This window comes from Sus scrofa, chromosome 12 (genome assembly GCF_054392235.1).
Source record: "Sus scrofa isolate SSC_HxYL_T2T_F1_AM1 chromosome 12, Sscrofa_HxYL_maternal_Yorkshire_Landrace_v2.0, whole genome shotgun sequence".
NCBI classification, from domain to species: Eukaryota; Metazoa; Chordata; class Mammalia; order Artiodactyla; family Suidae; genus Sus; species Sus scrofa.
The window spans coordinates 23,757,148-23,779,555 of record NC_139394.1 but is presented as its reverse complement, the minus strand read 5'-3'; the positions used below and the strand labels follow the sequence as shown (position 1 = coordinate 23,779,555).

Here is a 22,408-nt window from a genome sequence, read left to right as displayed (position 1 = left end):
CCAGAGCCACAGCAATACGGGATCCGAGCCGCGTCTGCAACCTACACCACAGCTCACGGCGACGCCGGATTGTTAACCCACTGAACAAGGGCAGGGACCGAACCCGCAACCTCATGGTTCCTAGTCGGATTCGTTAACCACTGCGCCACGACGGGAACTCCTCCTCCCCAATCTTAATGCAAATCCATTCCGGGATCTGCAGGCAACTGGGCCAGGTGGCTGAGGCTACAGAGAACCAGGAAGAGGTTGTGGGGGAGAAGAGCCACCAGCTGGAAGAAAGCGCTTCCACAGGAGAAAATATGGACTGGCATACAGTCCCTGGCTGGAACGGAGTGTGGCAAAGCCTTTTCTTTCTGGAGTGGGAAGAAAATTGACAGCTGAATCCTAGAGACACTCCTTTACCCATCCTCTGGGCTGAGAGGACAGATTTAGGCAAAGTGTGCCTTTGGAGCAGGAGGGACTGTTTGTCAGGGGCGGGCAGGCACAGGTAAGCACCAATATTCTCTTGGGCCAAATCTCCATTCATCCTGGTTTGAATGGAGCTGGGAAGTATTCTTTCCTCCCTCTTTGTGGCAAGGCATGTATCAGCTCAGGACAGAGGAGGTGGGTAGAACCTGTGACGGCTGAAAGGGACCTTAGAGATTCTCTACTCAGACCAAGGACACAGAAGACCAGAGAGGGCAATTAACTTGGCCACAGTCACACAGCAGTAGGGGAAGCAGGCAACGTGACACCAGCCCAGTGCTTGCTCTCTACACTGCTCCTGACCTCTCTGCCGTGGGGGCTCAAAGACCAACCTCCCTGACCCCTGCTCTTCCCTGGTAGCTCTGAACTCCTCTCCATCAAGAGCCCACTGCACTGTGCCAACCAACACAGCCACCAGAGATTAAACTGGATCTACCAAGCTCCCTAGGTCATGTCCTTTTTTTTGTTTTTGTTTTGTTTTGTCTTTTTAGGACAGCACCCTTGGCATGTGGAGGTTCCCAGGCTAGGGGTCTAAGCGGGGCTACAGCCACAGCCACAGCAATGCGGGATCTGAGCAGCATCTGCGACCTACACCATAGCTCACGGCAGTGCCTGATCCTTAACCCACTGAGCAAGGCCCTGGATCCAACCCGCATCCTCAAGGTTCCTAGTTGGGTCTGTTAACCACTGAGCCACGACAGGAACTCCTCTCTAGGTCATCTTAAAGGTCGTGTCAGCCGGTCCCCTGCCCCTCAGGACAACACTAGCTGACACACCATTGAGGTTAAAGATGTAAAAAGCCCACCGTGGAGCGGCCCCACTTCGGGCACTGGGAGGTTTCCTTCCTGTCTAACCTCGATTCCTATCTGACCTCGATTCCCTGCAGGCTGGGACCGTTTCCTCTCAAGCTGTCCTGTGCATAGACAGGGGGAAGGGGAGAAGAACAGGATTCTCAGCCCCCAAACCCTTCTGTTTGCCCACCTGCGGCAGAGAGGACAAAGGCAGGGTGTCCCAGGGTGGCTGGGCCCTGCGCCCAGTGCAGGCATGGTGCAGGAGGGCTGGGGTGGGGAAGCAGCAGCCTGAGTGTGGGAGAAACAGCTCTTCTGGGAATTGTCCTTCCGACTCCTCATCCCCTGCAAAGTCCTGACTCTCATGGTTAGGAGAGGGTCTTCCCTGGGTTCAGAGCCATCTGTTCCCTCCTTCAGATCATTTATTGAATGTTGATTACATGTCAGGACATTTTCATCTATTACGTCATTTAAGCTTTACAACAATTGCATGGCCAGAAATTAATCTGCCCCTTGAGTCAGTTCCTCCTTAAGTCTAACCTTGATCCCTCTTGCTGCATTTCCTCTGGCCTGGTCCTCTTTGGTGATAGCAAGGATTTTAGCCTCTGTTTTCAGAAATGTTCACCTTACTCAGTGGCCCACCTTATCTTCTCCAGGCTGCCAATCTTTACCCGAGTCTTGCCCCATGTGATGGGCGTTATGGGGGTGAAAGGAAGCGAGGTAGTTTGAGGGCTGGGATACAGGGCACTGGCCTGTGCCAGGTACGGTGGCAGAGGAGGAGGCCCTGGGGCTGTCCCTGTGACATCAGGCGGGGCTGACAGACATGGGGGCAGAACTCAGGGCAGCAACTTTTCCCTCCCTGTGACCCTGGCAGGGAGCATGCGGCCTCACGTGTGGTGCACTGACCAGGCAGGGCCCAAGATGCGAGGCTCTAGTTCTCTCTCAGGGACCGATCCATCAGGTTCAAGTTCAGCCCACACATACCCAGAGCCCAGGGGCCTGACATCTAGGGGGTGCTCAGGCCCTGCGAATGGAGAAAGGAGACCTCCAAACCCCTCCGCCAGGCTCGGTGGGGCTTCACATATCCCATGGTAGCCACAGACTGACTGCAGCGAATTCACATCTACTTGGCTTCCTTGTCTGGACTTTTGGGAGCGGGAGTGATGAGAGTCAGGGTCCGCTCCACGAGGGGACCCTCCTGCCTCCAGCATGGCTGGAACACAGGAGCCAGACCCACCTCCCCAGGGAAGGCTCAGGCCTCAGCTTCCACCCCTCTGGGAGATTCCCGCAGAGAGAGCCCGGGCCAATGGGCAAGGGGAGTCGGAATGGTGGGTGGGACTCTGGTCCCTGTGGGCGGCACCCTCCCCCTTCAAGCAGGCACCATTAATATATGCAAAGCATATGCAAATCATCCAGAAGAGAGACACAACATCGGTGGAATGTCAGAAGAGGCCTTTGGAGATGAGCCAGCCTATGCCCCCTCATTTCACAGGTGAGGACAGAGGCCCTCGCCAGGAAGGGACTTGCTCAAGGTCACTGGGACATTTGGGCTCTGAGGAAGGATCCTAACGAGGTCTCTTTACTCCGTCCGGTGCTCTTTCCATGATGGCCTTGTCTTTCACATGGGGGGCTTCCAAGATCCTGAGGGGGTCATGGGGCCCTACCAGGGTTCCCCCGGACCCCTCCCTTCCCCCTCTGAGCCTGGGTAGCGGGTGGGAGGGGAACAGTGGGCAAGGGTGGTGATGATGCCTGGGGCAGTGGGTGCCCAGAGGCAAGGAGGGGGCCAGAGGCCAGAGGCATTGGTTTCTGCAGCCAAGCAGTAGAAGGCGGCTGGGGAACTTGAGCATCTGAAGCCCAATGTCAGGGCAAGGTGCCCGCTGCGTGTGGGGTGGGGGATGGCGCCTGACTACACACACATGTCTAAGTGCTCAGCAGCCCCCTTCCGCCTGGACTCTGATAACTACAGCGCCTGACAGACCGTAATAGTCCACTCAGGCCCCTCCCTGCCGTGGCTGCGGCTCCCCTACCTGGCCCCCACCCCCACCAACTTGGCTTCTCAACCTTCTAGACAGTCCTAGAAAGCAGGACAGATGCTGGGGCAAGAAGACAGACAGACGGGAGGGGGCAGACGGAGAGAAAAGGGGAGACTGAGGAGCAGAGGGCCAGAGACAAAGAGGGAGAGAGAGCAGGAAGGGCAGAGCTGGAGAGATGGAGGGGCAGGGACATGGGACACCGGGGCAAGAGAGTGGGGGGTCTGAGGGGCAGAGGGGGGGAATGTGGGAGCAGTGGAGCAGAAGGGGGGCTCCCAGCCTCCAGAACTGAAGGACCAGGCTGGAGCCTGGGCGTGGGACAGAGGAGTCCCGTCGAGGCCCGAGGCTGTCTGGCAGGGGTCGGGGACCATGCCCCTGCCCCTCTGCCCACGTCCCCAGCAAACCCCCCTGCTGCCAGGAAACCAGTCCTCTCTCTTCTGCCTCCCTCCCGCGCTCCTTCCCTCCCTCCCTCGGGGCGGGCAAGCGCTGCTTCCCAGCCAAATCCAAAGCCTTCATCTCCGCTTTTCAGAGCTGGGAATGAAAGAAGGGGAAGCGAATGTAGCCCTCAAACCCGCTGACGGCCAGATTTTTATTATCTTTGCTCGAATGGGCCCTAGGAAGCCAACAAGGGATTCTTCAAAGAGCATCTGAGTGGCTCATTGAAGCCTGCACCTGCACTGGCCCACCCACGACAGGCAGCCGGGGCTTGGGGGGCACGACCTGTCCCCCATCTCCCACCAAACCCAGAGACCAGATCAGAGGCTGCAGGGAGCCTCACCCTCAGTTCCCCGTGCCTAGGCAGAGGCCACCGGGTCGAGCAGCCAGGCTCGAAGGCCAGACTCAGGCCCACTGGGCCTCTGAGGCAGTCTCTGGCCCTCTCTGGGCCTCGAAGACACAAACGAAGGAAGAAATCGGATCGCCTTGCCAGGGCTTGGAGGAGATAAGTGCTTGGGATTCCTCGAAAGAGAAGCTTTTATGGCAGGCCCCAGCTCCTTCCCCTGAACGCTCAGCTGGCCCCCCTCAACAGCATCCTGACTCCCTCCCAACCAAGCTGCCCTTCCATTCCCAAGCCCCAGGTCCACCATCCGGCATGATCCTCGAACCCCAAACACAGCTCCCTTGGTTCAAATCCTCAACCTCGACCTCATCTCCTTTCTTTCCCCGAGACCTAACCTAGGGTGGAGATGGGGCTAAAACAGACCTGGTACTTCAAAGAGCCCAGCCCCCTCCCTCCTAAGCTTGGGTTTTGTCAGCGAAAGCCAAGGCTGGCACTGGGCAGACGGCAGCCGTGCCACCCTCCCCCCCAGCTCTGACCACACCGGTGAGATCGATGCCCACAGCCAAAGACAGAATCAATGGTTCTAATTAAACATTTCTTCCAGGGTGGGTCCCCGGCCAGAGAGAAACAGAGAGAGATCATCTGAGGCTCTGCACCCCAGCACCCCACTCTAAATCCTATGCATATTTCAGAAACCCGGAACCCTGGATTCCCAGCAGGAATCGGGTCATGAAGACCCCAGACCCGCCCATCGCCACACCGCATTAGGCAGGGAGGCGAGCGAAAAGTACATATGGTGGAGCCAAGCCTCCTCATGGCTTATTCCCAGGGGCCCTTCCCCTAGAAGAGCTCCCCGTCTCCACTTAGCACTGAGGACCACAGTTGCTTCTTCCAGATCTCCAGAGCACATAGGGGACCTGCATTTCCATCCTAGCCCTGAGGGTCATCACAGAGAGCCGGCCATCACGGTAAGGACGGAAGGAGCAGGGCTGGTGGGGGGTGGGGTGGGGGGGCACTGGACAAAGACCCTCTTGTCCCCAAGGCGGGGTGGCAGGAAGCCAGGGCAAAGCCTTTGCACTGGCTGCCAATGGTGCCGGGGTGCCAGGCAGTCTGGGTGGAGGGGGGAATCTCATGCTTGGAGCCCCCTCCCCTTAGGTCCAGAGCCCTTACCCCATCCCTTGCTTCTGCACTAGGCCACCAGCTACGTCTCTGCCCCCACAACTCCCAGCTTGCCCGGAGCCCTCCTTCCTGTCTGAAGGCTGGGCCCTGACACTTGCCCACAGTGGCCCCAACAGCAACTAGAACCAGCCAAAGACCTCACACGTAAATCATAACTGCCCCCCACATACGTACACACGCACAACCACGCCAGAAACTACCACCATCACAGCTGCCACCAGTGATGACAGAACCTCACCTCTTTACAGTGACAGTTTCCATCAAATGCATCATCAATTCTTTAAGACCAGCAAGAGGGACAGGAAAGGGAATGAGAGAAACTGAGGCACCGAATTAGACAGCAAAGCAGTTGGCTCAAGGTCACCCAGACCAGGATATCCAGAGTTGCAAAGAAGCAATTCTCTTCGACCCCAAAGTGCTCAAATCCAGCACCAAGGAAAATTCAGACCCGTAAGCATGGAAGTCTGGCCATCTGCCCGCCGCCACCACCCCCAGCCCTCATCTGCCCCCCTCCCCCAGCAAAACAGCAGTAGCTTCAACATCTCCTGAAAGGCTGCAGCCGGGAACCCACTTCCCTTAAAGTTGGGGGTTGTAAGACCTCCTGGTTCCCTAGTATTTGGGGAGAGGGACTGACAGTCCAGGATCTCCTCGCACCCACTCCCTGTTCTTGCTCACCTGGCTCCCCTCGGCCCCCGGGGTCCCTCGGTCCAGCCTCCTCCCTGGGAGATCGGGAGCTGCCCTCCGCTGTCCTCTCCCACCAGGCCAGGGCAAAGCGCCGGAGGCACTGCCAGGGCTGCATGGGGAGGGGTGGGGCGGGGGGGCTTGCACTAGCAGCCGTACACGCCCCGCCAGGCCCTGCCAGCCGAGCTGCGGAGGCACCCGGCCGGCCCCCTCTGCTTCCACCAGCATCCTGCTGCCCCCACCGACAGGACTCGGAGCTGGCCCGGGAGGTTCTGACGTAGCAAGGGGGTGCGTGGGAGGGGAGGGGGGGGCCAGAGCGCGTCCCTTCCCCGGCCCCGCCCTCTGCCGCTCAGCCTCCAGCAGTCCCTACCTCCTCTCTCCCTAGATGCTCTCCCCAGCTGGGGGCGCCCTCCTCTGCCCTCTGGCCTCTGCGAGGGGAGGGCTTAAGATCAAATAGCCCCTCCCCAAGCCCCTCCCTCTTGTGGCCCCTCCCTACACGCCAGCCGAGCGGGGAGCGGGTCCCCAGTTTCTGCAACTGCTGCCTAGGCTCCGAGGTCTCCAGGGCTAGGGCCTCGAGGTGACTGGGGCGAGGGGGAGGGGGGCAGGGAATACAGGCTTGTATCCTGGCAACACAGCCAACCCCAAAATACACTCATCCTCTTCCTTCCCTGGAGGGCTAAACTCCAAGCGCTTACCGCCACCATCCAAGGGCGTGTACCCCATTATGGGACCTGGGGGAAGGAGAGGCCTTTGATGCTCCCACCACTTCTCCATCTCCTTCGCCTCCCCCTGCATCCTCCTCTTCCTCCACCTCGGATGGACCACTCCCCTCCCCCACTCTCCTCTCCATCCATCCCCCTTCCTCTTCTCTCCCTCCCTTTCCGTTCCATTCAAACCCTTTTAAATTTTGACCCCTCGAGCCCCCTTCCCCGGCCTTACGAGGCCCTCCCCACCCGGTCTCCGGCCTCGCCAATGCCTGACCCCCTCTCTGGTCCTAACACTTCTCTCTCCCGGGTCCTTCTCCCAAGCCCGGCGCGCTGCGGTCCCCTGCCCCCCATACACCTGCGCCCGGAGCATCCCTCGCCCCACCGGCCGCCGCCTCCCCGGCCCGGCCGCCACCCCCGCCCCCGGCCGAGGGGAAAACACACAAAGAAAACAGAAATACCTTCCACTTAAGCATGGAGGCACATTAGGGAGGAGAGAGACAGGGACATGCCTTGGGACGGAGCGTTCCCCATCGGGCGGGGGCGCGGGGGGCGGGGGCCCCTGGCCGGCCTGCCTGACGCTCGCCCTCTCGCCGCCTCGCTGGCTCCTCGCTGGGCCCCAGCCCCGCGGGGGGGGGCGCGGTGCCAGGCGGGCGGGCCGGGGGCGCGGGCCCCGCCGGGGTGGACCAGCTGGGAGGGCGCCGGCGGCCGGGCGTGTGGGTGCGCGCGCGCGCGGGCGTGTCACCGAGTGTGCGAGAGAGAGAGAGTGTGTGTGTGTGTGTGTGTGTGTGCGTGTGTGCGCGCGCGCGCGGGCCGGCGCGGGTGTGTCGCTGCAGGCGGGAGCGCGCGCGGCGCGGGCACGCGCGTGTGGCCGGAGCGTACAAAGGGCCGCAGGGGTGGCGAGGAGCGGGGAGAGGAGGAGCCGGGCGCCTCGCGCCCTCCAGCTGCATGGCGGGATCCGGCGGTGCGCTGCCGGGCCCAGGGTGCGGGGTGCGCTTACGTTCCCTTCCCCGCTGCACCTGCCTCTCCCATCCCAAGCAATCCTCCAGCCTGGATAGAGACAAATGCCTAAAGCCGGGGACCGGCCTCGGTGGAAGGGGGTGCACCCCGAGGGTGCGAGAACTTCTCGCTCTCCAAGCCCTGGCGCGCCTTGGGATGGAGAAGCATTCGGGAAGGGATGGGGCCGGGAGGGACCAGGGCACTACTCTTCAGCCAAGGTGACTTCCGAAAGCCACAGCCGTCCTGTGCCGGGAGAGTCTGGACCCTCCTCTGCCTCTTGCCGGGACACCCCCACCCCCGTCACCCGTTGGGTAAACGCGGCTCTCCCGAGGGGATCCAGTCCTCCCCCGCACCCGGCGCCCCCTGCTGGACTGTCTCCTTGCCCCCAGCTTCGGGGAGGGCCCCTCCTGCAGGCGTCTGCTAGAACTGCAGGGGTACATGCTGAGAGTGAGGGGAGTCTGCCCATTGGTCAAGAAGGACCCCAAAGGAGGGCGCTCCAGCTCCTACCCTTTCTCACACCTCTCTTGGTGACACCATTGACACCTTACCGAAGCCTACAGAGCGCCAGCTCCGTCCCACCCCCTCCCTGTCCCACCGTGGCCTACCTGTGGTCTCCAGAGACTTCTCCAAGTGACTCTGACCCCTCCTCCCGTCCGGGTTCCTGGCTCCCTTTCTCTCTCCGGTTCTCTGTCCTGTCCCTTCTCTCCCAAGCTTCACTTGGGGAGGAGAAGGTGGGCTGAGCCCCCTGCCCCTTTTATCTATTCCCGGCATTCCCAAAGCCAGCATAGATGAGCAAGAAAGGGGCTCAGGACATCTCTTCGCTGTAAGCCACCAGGCGGAGTGGCAGACAGGCAGAGAGGCAGGAGAGGAGACCCCACCCCAAGTGGCCCAAATGACAAACCGGTTTCCCCACTTCCTAGTCTACTCAGATGCAACCTTATTCTAGGCTCTCCGGCTTTCCTTCCCACCCCCGGGCCTGCCCTGCACCAGCCACATGCCTGGCTAGGGGTAAGTCCCAGATACCCCTTAGAGATTAATCTCCAGTTGCAGTAACTTAGGTGGCCCAGCCAGGGGAGGAGGAGGAGGGGCCGTTCCCAGCTCCAGCCCGACAGCTCAGGAGGGCAGCCAAGAGCCACGTCCCGGACACACCGTCTGGGCACACGACCCCAGCAGTCGGCACCCTGACTTCTCCCCTCCTGGGCCAGCTGCCTCTCCCTCTGCCAACTGGACGGTGCCCATCTTTTGGCCTCTGAGCGTGCTGTGGGCTCCCGTCCAGTTCCCTGCCTGGCTGCTTGCCCAGGATGGGCATGGGAGGCAGAGGCTCTGTGGAGGAAAGGGGTCGGCAAGAGGAGGGTGGCTTCTCTGCTGCAGGGACACCTCCCTCCTAAGCCTCTCAGAGCCCAGTGGCTGCAGACTCACGGTGCTGCTCTTCCATCCAGGCCCCCCCCCCAACCACACAGGACTCTGCCCTTTGTCTCCCCTTCAGCTCCCCTCATGAGGCAAAGTCTCCTCCTTTCCCTACATCGTGCCCACCTAAGAGGGAGGGAATCAGCAGGTGCTTTAACCACAGTCTCTCATTTAACCCTCTCGGCCACCCTGTGGAAGTGCCATTTTCAGCTCCGTTTCAGACCAAAAGGCGTCAAGACTCAGAAAAGCATAACCACTTGCCCAATCGAAGAAGAGCAAAGGTGAAATTCAAACCCAGACTTGCCCAACTCCAAATCCCAGCCTCTTTTCTATCACTACCACCATCTCTTAAGGCTGTGGGCTGCCAGAAGTGGGACTAACACCTGACACATATCTCATGACCATAAAGGAAAAGAAGAGAGCTGGGCTCAGGGACATGGCCATGGGTTAAGACATATGGTTATTTAGGAGTTCCCATTGTGGCTCAGTGGTTAACAAATCCGACTAGGAACCATGAGGTTGCGGGTTCGATCCCTGGCCTCGCTCAGTACGTTAAGGATCCAGCGTTGCCGTGAGCTGTGGTGTAGGTTGCAGATGCGGCTCGGATCCCGCGCTGCTGTGGCTCTGGCATAGGCCGGCGGCTACAGCTCTGATTCAACTCCTAGCCTGGGAACCTCCATATGCCGAGAGTGCAGCCCTAGAAAAGGCAAAAAAAAAAAAAAAAAAAAAAAGAAAGAAAGAAAGGCATATGGTTATTTAATGACATAAATAAGGTTAAGGAACTAGCCGTTATCGCCGGATGACGATTGGAAAGGTGCTTGTCCTGTCACATGGAGGTTTTTCTGCCCTTTACACTAGATGCCAAGAAGCCACTGGCTTGGGGACTTGGGGGAGGGGAGACTCTGTGAATTAGCCCGGGAAAGTGGGAATAATTCCAAATCTGTCAGCAGGACAATGCATCCATCTGTCCCCACCCTAAGGTGACCCCCCTCCACAGAGAGGAGCTTAAATCAGGTTCAGATAATAGTTTTTATTTGTGTAACTCGTTTGTTAAAGACAGAGTCTAAACATTTCTGATCAGCTTCATAGCCGGGAGCTCATTTGACCCCTCCTCCCCAGGACAGCAGCCTCCATGGTTTCCAGGGAAGGGTGAGAAGGGACAGAGCTCCTGAACGGGAACAAAGACCCCTGAGATCCAAATTGAGGTGAGGGTGGATGGCTGGACACCCATGATGTTCAATGACCCCACTCAATGCTCTGCCCACCCCCCACCCCCCGTCCCCGGGAAGATAGGTGCGCTCCCCCATCCAATCTCAAAAGCAAAGATTCTTGATGGAGGGAGAAGGCTGAGGAAGCCATTTCCTCTGATCAGGGCGAGCGAACGCAGGTATTATTTCTCCAGCTGAGAGACCAGAATTTCTCCTGGAAGCTGGCATGGTGCCCAGGCACAAGCCATGTGCCAGCTGCCTCCACCTGAGATGCCTCAGGTGCCACCCCGCCCCTACTCTCATCCCTCAACAGGTAACTTCCCTCTGGCCTTCCTCCCCTGCATCCCTGGCATTGGGCTAGGTTGGGAGGGGCCCGCTGGCTTGTTGAAGGGATTGCAACAGCAAATTGTAACTACCCGCCTTGACCTTCTCACTTCACCCAGCCTCCGTGGCTGTTCCTGTGAGCCTGCGGGAACCAGGTTAGGAGGGAACACCCGGGAGGTGAGAATTCCCAGCCTCTCTTCTCCTTCCCCAAGGTGTGCTCAGAACCAGGGTTGCATTTGGACAAATGACTGGGCAGGAAGAGGGAGATGGGGTCTGCGGTGAGCCAAGGGGGCACACAGGCCTCCAGGGAAAAAGGCACAGGGGAGAGGGGGATGTGAAAATGACAACTGGGACACCCCAGACTGCTCACTCTGCCACCTTGGAGTCCCCCACCCCAGACCCTCGAGAAAGCACCCTGTCGGGAGGGTGACTGTCTCACTAGCGAATTTCGTGAGCCCCATTTGCACCATCCAGACTCCACCCAGAGGCAGGAAGGGGGCTGTGAAGAGCCCTGTTCCGGGAGAGAGTGACCAGGGGCTGTGACCCCGGCATCCGAGGCTGGTTTGGTCCTGGGAGCTGAGGAAGTGGAGGCTGCTTCCCTTGGCTCCAAACCTGCAGGCTTTGGACCAGAGCCTAGCCTCCCAGACCCCCGAAACCTCTCCTCCGGCATTCCTCACTCTCCCGGCCCCCTCCCAACCTAGAGGAGAGGAGTAAACGGCAGTGTGTCTCCAAAGACCCTTCTCCGTTCATTCTCTGTGGTCCCTTGCTTGTTATTGTAATGGATGCTAATGAAGCTCAATAATTGATCTCCTCATTAGCACTTCAAACCCACTTTCTGAAGAGTGGAGAGAAAAAGGGGGGGGGGGGTTCTCTGGAGTCCTAACTGTAGCCAGTCCCCTCCAAAGAAACACATTCTGGTGCTTCCAGCAGGGAGGAACCGTGCTCTAAGCCTAGAGGTTCCCCTCGGCTTGGGAATTTTCTGAGCACAAGGCTCTGACTTTGCTGTCAGATAGCAAGCAAGGGTCCTGTCTCTCCCATAAGACTGGGAGCATGGAGTTCCCGTTGTGGCTCAGCAGGTTAAGAACCTGACATAGCTTCCATGAGTATGTGGGTTTGATCCCTGGCCTCACTCGGTGAGTTCAAGATCCAGTGTGGCTGTGGCTGTGGCAGAGTCCTCTGCAGCTCTGATCCCACCCCAGCCCGGAAACTTCTTTATGCCGTAGGTGCAGCCCTAAAAAAAAAGTACTGGGCTCACAGGGTCCCTGACATTAACTAGGGCTCCCCCTCAGGGCAAGGCTGTGGGTTTTGTTTGTTTGTTTAAACTCAATGAATTTTATTATATTTATAATTGTTCCACCAACCTAATTCTACATTTCCATCCCAAACCCCCAGCCCATCCCTCCTCCCCCAACCTGTCCCCTTTGGTAACCGTAAGTTTTCGAAAATGTGAGTCAGTTTCTGCTCTGCAAATGAGTTCATTGTATCCTTTTTTTAGATTCCACATATAAGTGATAGCATATGATGTTGGTGTCTCACTGTCTGACTAACTTCACTTAGCACGATAATTTCTAGGTCCATCCATGTTGCTGCAAATGCCATTATTTCTTTCCTTTCTATGGCTGAGTAATATTCCATTGTATATATGTACCACATTTTCTTTATCCATGTCTCTGTCAATGGACATTTAAGTTGCTTCCATGCCTTGGCTATTGTAGATAGTGCTGCAATGAACATTGGGGTACATGAGTCTTTTCTTTCTTTCTTTCTTTCTTTTTTTTTTTTTTTTTTGTCTTTTCTAGGGCTGCACTCACAGCATATGGAGGTTCCCAGGCAAGGGGTCGAATCGGAGCTGTAGCCACTGGCCTACACCAGAGCCACAGCAACACCAGATCCTTAACCCACAGAGTGAGGCCAGGGATTGAACCTGCAACATTATGGTTCCTAGTGGGATTCATTTCTGCTGCGCTGCGACGGGAACTCCCAGCATTTATTGTTTCTAGACTTTTTGATGATGGCCAGGGCTGTATTTCTTTTTGTCTTTTTGTCTTTTCGCCATTTCTTGGGCCGCTCCTTCGGCATGAGGAGGTTCCCAGGCTAGGGATCGAATCAGAGCTATAGACACCACTGAGCCACGACGGGAACTCCAGGGCTGTGTTTCCTAAACTAAGGCAAGAATTAGAATCGCCCGGAGGCCTTGTTAAAACAGAGGTTGGGAGTTCCCTCCTGATCTCGTGGTTAGGATTCTCGCTTTCCTGGCTGCAGCCGGGGATCCATCCCTGGTCTGGGAACTGAGATCCCTCATCAAGCAGCCGCACAGCCAAAAACCAAAACCAAAACCAGGAGTTGCTGGGCCCCACCCTCAAAGTTTCAGATAAGTTTGAGAAGGGGCCCGAGAATTTGCATTTCTACCAAGTTCCCAAGCGCTGCTGCTGCCGCCACTGCTGCTGAGTGGGAACCACATTTTGAGAACCAGTGAGGTAGGCACCGCCTTCTCACTTTCCCAGCTTAGGGCTTCGCCTGCTAGTGCAGCTCCACTGGCAAGTCACATTGGGAGTATCCAGGAGGCCTTTGTGACACGGATTGATGACCTCTCCTTTCTTTAAACCACCACCAAGGCCAGTTCCCGCCACCATAAGTGCCTCTGGTGACTCCTCCTTTCTCCAGCCTTGATTTTTGCAGGATGGCTCTCCTGCCTCCCAGCTGCATGCACCATGCTGGGTGCTGCAGAAGTCAGTGGGAAGTTGGTAATAAAGGCGAAGGAGGTTCCCAGCACCCTAACCTCATTTTGGGATGATGCCGAAGTGGGGAGACAGCCTTGTGGTTAGAGTCCGGGAACCTACACTCAGCTCCCCACCTCCCTCCTTCCTCCTCACTCACGGGGGCATAGAAAGAAAAGAAAGAGGAGTTCCCATTGTGGTGCAGTGGAAACGAATCCGACTAGGAACCATGAGGTTGCAGGTTTGATCCCTGGCCTCGCTCAGTGGGTTAAGGATCTGGCGTTGCCATGAGCTGTGGTGTCGGTCACAGACATGGCTTGGATCCTGCATTGCTGTGGCTTTGATGTAGGCTGGCAGCTGTAGCTCCCATTCAACCCCTAGCCTGGGAACTTCTACATGCCTTGAGTGCGGCCCTAAAAAGCAAAAAACAAAAAAAAAAAAGAAAGAAAGATGAAGAGAGGGATGAGAGTAGGGAAAGGAAAGCAGCAGTCTGTATCTACCCTTGAGAGGACATCATGTGAGCCGCTGGGGTCCAGGTGGACCACAAGCCCAGCTCCTGCAGGACCACACCCACCTTGGCTTTGAGCTGCTAGATTTCACCATCTGATCCACTTGCTTGGGAAAGAAAGGGAAGATACTATCCTCCCCCCACTCCAGCCAGCAGCCTTCCCAGGTTGCCAGCCAGTCTTGGGAGCCTATGGTGGGCACCTATTTTACCTGTGCTAGCACCTGGTAACCATCTCCTTGCCTTCCAAGGTCACAGCCATCACATGTTCCATAATGAAAGCGGTTGGAACTCTCATGTATTGCTGAGGAGAATGTAAAATGGTTCAGTAGCTCCAGGAAACAGTATTGCAATTCCTAAAAAAAAAAAAAAAATTAAACATCGGATTCCCCGCCGTGGTACAATAGGATCGGTTGCATCTTGGGAGCGCTGGGACACAGGTTCAATCCCAGCTCAGCCCTATGGGTTAAGGATCTGGCGTCACTTCAGCTGCAGCTTAGGTCGTGACGGCAGCTCAAATCTGAGCCCTAGCCCAGGAACTCCATATGCCGTGAGGTGGACAAAAAAAAAAAAAAAAAAAAATTTACGATAGAATTACCATATTCCCCCACAGCCCAAATTTCCTTCCGTGGATGAACAGATAAACAATTTATGATATAGTCATACAGTGGAATACTATTCATCCATAAAAAGGAGCGAAGTACCAATACAGGCTTCAACATGAATAAACCTCAACATTATGCTAAGTGAAAGAAGCCAGACACAAAAGGTCACATACGTTTCCATTTATATGAAATATTCAGAATCGGTAAATCCATAGAGATTTGCCTGGGGGGAGGGAGACATGGGGAGCAATGGCTTAATGGATATGGTGTTTCCTTTGGGGATGGTGAAAATGTTTGGGGACTGGAGAGAGGTGGTGGTTGCACAGCACAGTGAATGCACTAAATGCCGCTGAGTTGTTCACTTTATAATGGTTGATTTCATGGAATGTGAATTTCACCTAAAAAAAAAAAAAAAAAAAGAGTAATGAAGTCAGAGTTTTCCAGGGAATTTATCAAGGAGACCCATCTGTAGATTTCAGAGCCTACCTTCTTTGGAAACAGGAGCTGATGCCCACGTGAGTCCCAGCCTTTCCTGATGCTTTGGGACACCAGGCATCTACTCTGAACCCTTGGAAGATGCGCACAGGACCCCAGGATGCTGTTTGCTCTACCCCGACTCCATGCCGACTGCCTCCTGCTCTGCCTGGCTCCCATCCCGAGGGAGCCTCCCTTTCAGGTTCCTGCTTCCCGAGAAGGCAGCAGACGCCTGATCAAGCACTGAGGAGCTCAGCTCCCCGTCTTCAGCTAACATCGTGCCATCTGCCCCAGCGGCAGGCCCACCCCTCCCTCATCATCTTGCTCCAAACAGAGCTTTAAAAAGCCCTCTGGTTTTCTTTCCCTCGGATTATTTTAATCACCCCCCAAGTGGGCCCCCTGCTCTCTGGAATCTCTCTCTCTCTCTCTCTCACACACACACACACACACACACACACACACACACACACACACACGCCCCAGCCTTTTCCCCCTGTGCTAGACCCTGGGCTCGCTCCTCTGGTACAGAGGGGGAAGGGAGGGTTTTCTGGATGAAGCAATCAGGCACATTTGCTGCTCCCACCACCACCCTTCTTCCATCCCCACCCCCCTACCCACACTCCACCCCCAAACCCCCCACTCTCCCACACCTCCCACCCCCTCACCCCCTCATCTAAAGCCCCACTAGATCCTTCCACTCAAAGACCTTCAATGAGACATCCTGCTATGGCTCAGTGGGTTAAGAACCTGACCACTTTCCATTAGGATGCAGGTTCGATCCCTGGCCTCACTCAGTGGGTGAAGGATTCAGCATTGCCACAAGCTGAGGCGGAGGGTTGCAGAAATAGCTCAGCTCAGATCTGGCAAGGCTGTGCCTGCGGCCTAGGCCTGCAGTTGCAGCTCTGATTCCACCCGCAGTGGCCTGGGTGGGGGGGTGGGGAGAGGAAGACCTTCAGTGGCCACTCCCTGCAGCAGAAGATTGTGTCCCCTGGGGACCTTAAATACTTTGAGGTCCAGACAGAAGGTTTGCACCCATCCCTGGACACGTGAACATACATGCCCAGCCACGAGAAATCGGTGGGGTGACATGACTTCTTCAGCCCATCCAGAGACCCCTAGGGCAGAGCTACGCAATTGCGGTCCACAAGATGAGTGGAGAGAAGAGTAATCTTCGGAAAAGCTTTTAGTGATTTGACATTGCCACACACCCTAGAGCATGGTCATTTTTGCTGTGTCGTATAAAAATAACATGGGTTCTGGAGTTCCCTCGTGGCTCAGTGGTTAACCAACCCAACTAGTATCCATGAGGACTCGGGTTCGATCCCTGGCCTCGCTCAGGGGGTTAAGGATCTGGCGCTGCTGTGAGCTGTGGTGTAGGTTGCAGGCACAGCTCGGATCACAAGTTGCTGTGGCTGTGGTGTAGGCCAGCAGCTACAGCTCTGATTTGAACCCTAGCCTGGGAACTTCCATATGCCATAGGTGCAGTCCCAAAAAGACCCCCCAAAAAATAATAATAATAATAATAACATGGGTTCACAATCAATTGGAAATTTAAAAAAAAGTTCATCACAGAGTTTGAGAAGCACTGTCTTGAGGATCTCTTTACCTCAGGGGAGAATGCCAGACCCACTCAGTTAATTTCTTTCTTTTTTTTTTTTTTTTTTGTCTTCTTAGGGCCACACCCTAGGCATATGGAAGTTCCCAGGCTAGAGGTCAAATCAGAGCTGTAGCTGCCGGCCACAGCCACAGCCACAGCCACAGCCATGCTAGATCTGAGCCGAGTCTGTGACCTACACCACAGCTCACAGCAATACCAGATACTTAACCCACTGAGCAAGGCCAGGGATCGAACCCGAATCCTCATGGATATGTCAGGTTCTTTAGCAGAGAGCCACGACAGCAACACCCCACTCAGATAATTTCTTTTTCTTTTTTTCTTTTTTGTCTTTCTGCCTTTTCTAGGGCCACTCCCGTGGCATATGGAGGTTCCCAGGCTAGGGGTCTCATCGGAGCCGTACCCACCGGCCTATACCACAGCCACAGCAATCTGGGATCCGAGCCGCACCTTCGACCTACACCACAGCTCATGGCAACGCCAGATCCTTAACCCACTGAGCAAGGCCAGGGATCAAACCCGCAACCTCATAGTTCCTAGTTGGATTCGTTAACCACTGAGCCATGAGGGGAACTCTGCCACTCAGTTCATTTCTAAGGCTGGCATGTGATGCCCTCCATGGCCCTATCCCCAATCTTTCCAGCCTTCTCTCTGGCTCCATCCAGCATCAATGCACACATGCACATGCACACGCACACACCCCACAGACACACCCTGTGTCTTCCCTTCACACTCCGGGTTGTTGCCCATACGGTTCCCCACCTTTCCTTCTTCTGCACCTGTGGACACCTGACACCCACTTCCAGCCTCAGCTCAAATTCCGCTTCCTTAAAAAAGCCTTCCCCACCTCCACCGCTGCCCGCCTCACACACATGAACACAAACCCGATTGAGTGACATTCTGTCTCCCCTGGGTTTTCTTAACACCCACTTAGCTTTATTTGTGACCATCTGTCTGCTCCTCCCGGGGCAGAGCTTTCGCCCTCTTGGTCCCCTCTGTCTTCTCTAGCCTCTGAGCATCTGTGCTTGTGGATTCTGGGAATTCTCTGGTCCTGATTCTCCTGGGCCTGGCTGGGACTGCTCATCCATGTCCTCATCTTCCCTGCTGGGGGAGCTTCGAGCATCTTCACAAGGCAGGATCTAGGCCTCTATACCAATCCCTGCCCCATTCAACCCTGGCTTCACCCTCTTTACCCAGGGTCAGTCTTTCTCAGGAATAACCACGGGTGTAAGACTAGGGCCAGAGTTCCTGCTGTGGCGCAGCGGAAATGAATCCGACTAGTAACCTTGAGGTTGCAGGTTTGATCCCTGGCCTCGCCCAGTGGGTTAAGGATCTGGCATTGCCCTGAGCTGCAGTGTAGGTCACAGACAGTTTCCCCACCACTGCCTCCATTCCCAGGTACCCGGGTCCAGTCCAGAAGCAAGCACTAATCCCAGATTCTTTAGTCTTTCATGGCTTGCCCGTGTTTTCCTAAGCATTTTCTTTGCATCCTCTGAGCCAAATGGCAGCATATGACACACACTCAACTAGAGACTGTTCTGCACCAGCACGTAGAAAGGTGCCCCATCGCGTGGTGCAAGAGATAGCCTGTTAGTTAGTTTATTTTTCCCAATGTGAATGTATTTGTCAAGTAAATTCCTAGAAGTAGAATAGCTAGATAAGGGGTATGTGTGTAACCAGGTTTTTAATGTGAACCATGATTTCTGGTTTTGCCGTGATTAATGGCACCATAGCAACCAATTTTTCCTAATGTGGGCACTTATTTCTCCTGCGACGTGCCAGCTGGGAAAACAGAGGCAGAGACATACACAACCCCTGCCCCCACCCCCACCTGGAAGAATCCAAAATTGAGCAAGGAACCTGTAAAAAGGAAAAAGTCCAGCTTCTCAGAGTTCGAAAATTGCCCCAAGGATCCTGCCCATCTTGAGAAACCGAGAGAAGGAGGGGATGTCTTGTCTGAAAAGGGAAAGATTAAAAGAATGATCACCTCGTGTGTCAAGTCAGAGAACATACGCGAAATCCCTTGTCAACAAGAGAGACTGAAGTTAGCTCCTAGGGTGAACTTCCCGCCCAATGCACAGTCCTGGCACCAGGCAAGGACCGCGAGGGCCTCCTTCGTCAGAGATCATTAAGCCAGGATTAAGGGTGGAGACCTTGTCAGGCCTGCTGGGAGACAGAAGGTGGGAGCAGGTAACCACTTAAGCCACCCTGGGACGGCACAGCCTAGTCAAGGAGAGAAGGCTGAGAAGTGGATGAATAAGGCAGGGCCCTTTACAGTCTTCAAAGCAATCCCTTAATCAAGGCTTTGAGGAGCACGAGTGAGGATTCTGCTGATTTTTTTTTTTCTTTTTACCACTGCACCTGCGGCACATGGAAGTTCCCAGGCTAGGGGTCCAATTGGAGCTGCAGCTGCCGGCCTACACCACAGCCACAGCAATGCTGGATACGAGCTTCATGGGCAACCTCTACCACAGGTTGCAGCAACGCCGGATCCTTAACCCGCTGAGTCAGGGATCGAACTCGCATCCTCACAGACACTGTCTGGATCTTAACCTGCTGAGCCATGACAGGAATGCCCCATTCTGCTGATGAGAAGTTAAGAACCTTGCCCAAGGCTCCACAGGTGAACTGGGACTTGAACCCAAGCCTTCATTCCCAAGGCCAATGAGATGGCCTCTACTGCCCTGCCTCCTGGGCTGGAAGATTCCCAAGATAGGACCAAGGCCTTGATTCCTCCACGGACTCCCCCACCCCAGGGCCCATCACCCCCATACCTCCCTCTGCACAGACACCCCAACCACACAGCTCCAAAACAGGGCAGAGAAGGCTGAGAGAGGCTGTAAATCCCTCTCCTGTCTAACAACTGTGCTGAGGGAGGAAGACGCAGGTGGGAACAGGTCCCAAACTCTCATCTCGCTCGTCCTCGCCGGTCTCAGTCTCAGACTCTCTCGTGATAGGAAAGTAGGCCAGTTTGGAATATGTCACGGATATTTTCAACACCCCCATCTGTACAATACAGCTTTGCACACAGCCAAGCAGGGTGGAGTCAGATGCCGGATGAAAGGGATGAGAGATACACCTGCTACCTCTGGGGCTCAGAGCCCACATGGGGGCTGGGAAAAAGCACATGGGGCCCTGGAGGACACTGGGCAAGTATTCAGCAGCCTGGACAGGATAGGATGAGAGTCCAGCCCTGTCTGCCCTCTTCCCAGGGGAGCGAGAGCAGAACAGCTGTCACCTGTGGACACAATCCCACCGCCACCATGAGCAGTGTCCTCCGATAGACGGGAGGGGTTAGCCATTTCCTGCAGGGGAATGGGTCTGAAAAGCCTCATGGGAGAGGTGATTGATGTTTGAGGTGGCCCTTGAAAGGACAGCAGGACTTTGCTAGGTGGAGAAAAGGGGGAATGAGTTTTCCAGCCAAGGGGTGTGGCTGAGGGGTGCTGCAGCCAGTGTGCAAGGGGTGGGGGTGGGATGGCACGGAGGGCTGAGCAGGAAGGGCAACAAGAGAGACTGGGCGGGACTGAACTAACGCTGGAGAAGGGGCTGTACATGGTGAAGCCCCAGCTAAGAAGCTTGGCGTGCGCCCTGCAGGTGCCCAAGAGGCTTTTAGGGGCCACGATTCAGAAAGAACCTGTGGCTGGGGATGGGGAGGGGCCACCGTGGGAGAGGCAGGGATACAGGGGTGAGTGAGTGTTCTTTCAGCCCCAAGCCACCCTGACCATGGCCTTCTCCAGTTTGCTGGCAAGGGTTCATCTCCTGATTGGGGGAGGGGAGACCAAAGCAAGATATGAACACTGCAGAGCTGCTAGATACCTGCTGGATTAAAAGGGCCAAGGTCGGAGTAGGGGGCGCATTTGGAGAGATTTTCTAGGAAAGGCTGGTAGAAGGCACACCTAGACACTGTGTATATTAAGCATCTACTATGGGCACATTTAATCCTTCCAACCAGCCCAAGAGGTAGGCATGCTTTCCACCTTTTTACCCATGTGAAAACTGAAGTTTAAGTTTCAGTAGCAAAGAAGTAAATCAGGGAGTTCCTGTCGTGGCTCAGTGGTAACGAACCTGACTAGGATCCATGAGAACGTGGGTTCGATCCTTGGCCTCGCTCAATGAGTTAAGTATCTGGCATTGCCATGAGCTGTGGTATCAGTCACAGACATGGCTCGGATCCTGCATTGCTGCGGCTGTAGCGTAGGCCTGCTGCTGCAGCTCCGATGCAACCCCTAGCCTGGGAACCTCCATATGCCTCAAGGGTGGCCCTAAAAAGATTAAAAGATTAAAAATAAAATAAAATAAATAAAAACTAATACCCTGTATAGTAACATCAAAAAATATGAACTACTTAGGGATAGGTCTGGACAAAGGGTATGCAAACCTGTACACTGAAAACTACAAAACACTGCTTAGAGAAATTAAAGAAGACTCAATAATGCAGATATATACCATGCTCATGGATCAGAAGACTTGCTACTGTTAAGATAACAATTATCCCCCAAATGATCTATAAATTCAATACAATCCAAGTCAAATTCTCAGCAGGCTTTTTAGTAGACATTGAAACGCTGATTCTAAAATTCCTATGGAAATACAAATTTATTTAGAAGAGTCAACACAACTGTGAAAAGGAAAGGAAGCGGGGTGGGGGGGTACATTGGAGAGCCCTTCGCCCTGGCTGGCAGCAAGGAAGCCACAAGATGCCTGGAGTTCCTGTAAGAGACCCAAACCAGCAGGAGATCGTCAGGGCTCTGGCAGCCTTCCTCAAAAAGTCAGGGAAGGAGTTTCCATCGTGGTGCAGCAGAAACGAATCTGACTAGGAACCACGAGGTCACAGATTCAATCCCTGGCTTTGCTCGGTGGGTTAAGGATCCAGCATTGCCGTGAGCTGTGGTGTAGGTCGAAGACGTGGCTCAGATCCTGCATTGCTGTGGCTCTGGCATAGGCCAGCAGCGACTGCTCCGATTAGACCCCCTAGCCTGGGAACCTCCGTATGCATGGGTTGTGGTCCTAAAAAGACCAAAGACAAAAAAATAAATAAATAAAAGTCAGGGAAGCTGAAAGTTCATGAATGGGTGGATGGGTGGACCCCATGAAGCTGGCCAAGCATAAAGGGCTTGCCCACTACAGTAAGACCCGATTCTACATAGAACAGCTTCCAGAGGGCAGCCCCTGTATTTCCAGGGCTGCACTAGGTTGGCTCCATGACCAAGATCTATGGGGACATCAGAGAAAGCACACTGTGACCAGCCATTTCAGCAGGGCTCCAAGAGCGTGGCCTGCCAGGTCCTCCAAGCTCTGGAAGGGCTGAAAATGATGGACAAGGTCCAAGATGGGGGTTGCAAGCTGATTTCTCAGGGACAGAGAGATCTGGGCAGAATTGTCAGATGAGTGGCAGCTGTCAATGAAAAGCATTAGAATAAATGCTGGGTGAATCGGAGTTCCCATCATGGCTCATCAGAAATGAATCTAACTAGCATCCATGAGGATGCGGGTTCAATCCCTGGCCTTGCTCAGTGGGGTTAAGGATCTGGCGTTGCCCTGAGCTGTGGTGTAGGTCAAAGATGTGGCTCTGATCCTCCGTTGCTGTGGCTCTGGCGTAGGCTGGCGGCTACAGCTCTGATTGGACCCCTAGCCTGGGAACCTCCATATGCCTGCAGGTACAGCCCTAAAAAACAAAAAGTAAATAAATAAATAAATAGCCTCACATGGGGTGCTGAGAGCTACAAAAATAGAAATGCTTGCCAAGGACACCACGGGCCCCTTTGGCGCCGCTGGAGGGAGTCATGAAGAAGCCACGCCCCATCCTCATCCTCAAGGCTTCTCCAGGTCGTGTTTGATGAAGGGGAGCTCAGGGAGCCAGGATGTGTTACAATGACCACCTGCTCTCAGTGCCTGATTGCAGAGTCATTCTGTGCAGAGGCCACCCCCC

General features: G+C 55.2%; 1 protein-coding gene and 1 pseudogene across 18 annotated transcripts in view; one reads left to right on the top strand and one right to left on the bottom strand.

Annotated features, from left to right (window-relative positions):
- Positions 1–8,469, bottom strand: part of SRCIN1 (SRC kinase signaling inhibitor 1) — a 77,333-nt gene extending 68,864 nt beyond the window's left edge. For 13 of the 18 annotated variants that reach the window (XR_001299583.3, XR_014820406.1, XM_021067070.2 and 10 more), the window contains exon 1: positions 5,916–6,195. Coding sequence is in view for 14 of the 18 variants with exons in the window: in XM_021067070.2 (XP_020922729.1) it covers positions 5,916–6,039 (124 nt within the window). In the remaining 4 variants the exon portion in view is untranslated. Of the gene's footprint in view, positions 1–5,915; positions 6,196–7,086; positions 7,344–8,229 lie in introns of those variants that run through there. The other 5 variants (XM_084983073.1, XM_021067072.2, XM_084983070.1 and 2 more) reach the window with 3 other exon arrangements.
- A 12,707-nt stretch (positions 8,470–21,176) lies between these two features.
- Positions 21,177–21,894, top strand: LOC100513624 (small ribosomal subunit protein eS19-like; annotated as a pseudogene).
- Positions 21,895–22,408: the final 514 nt, after the last annotated feature.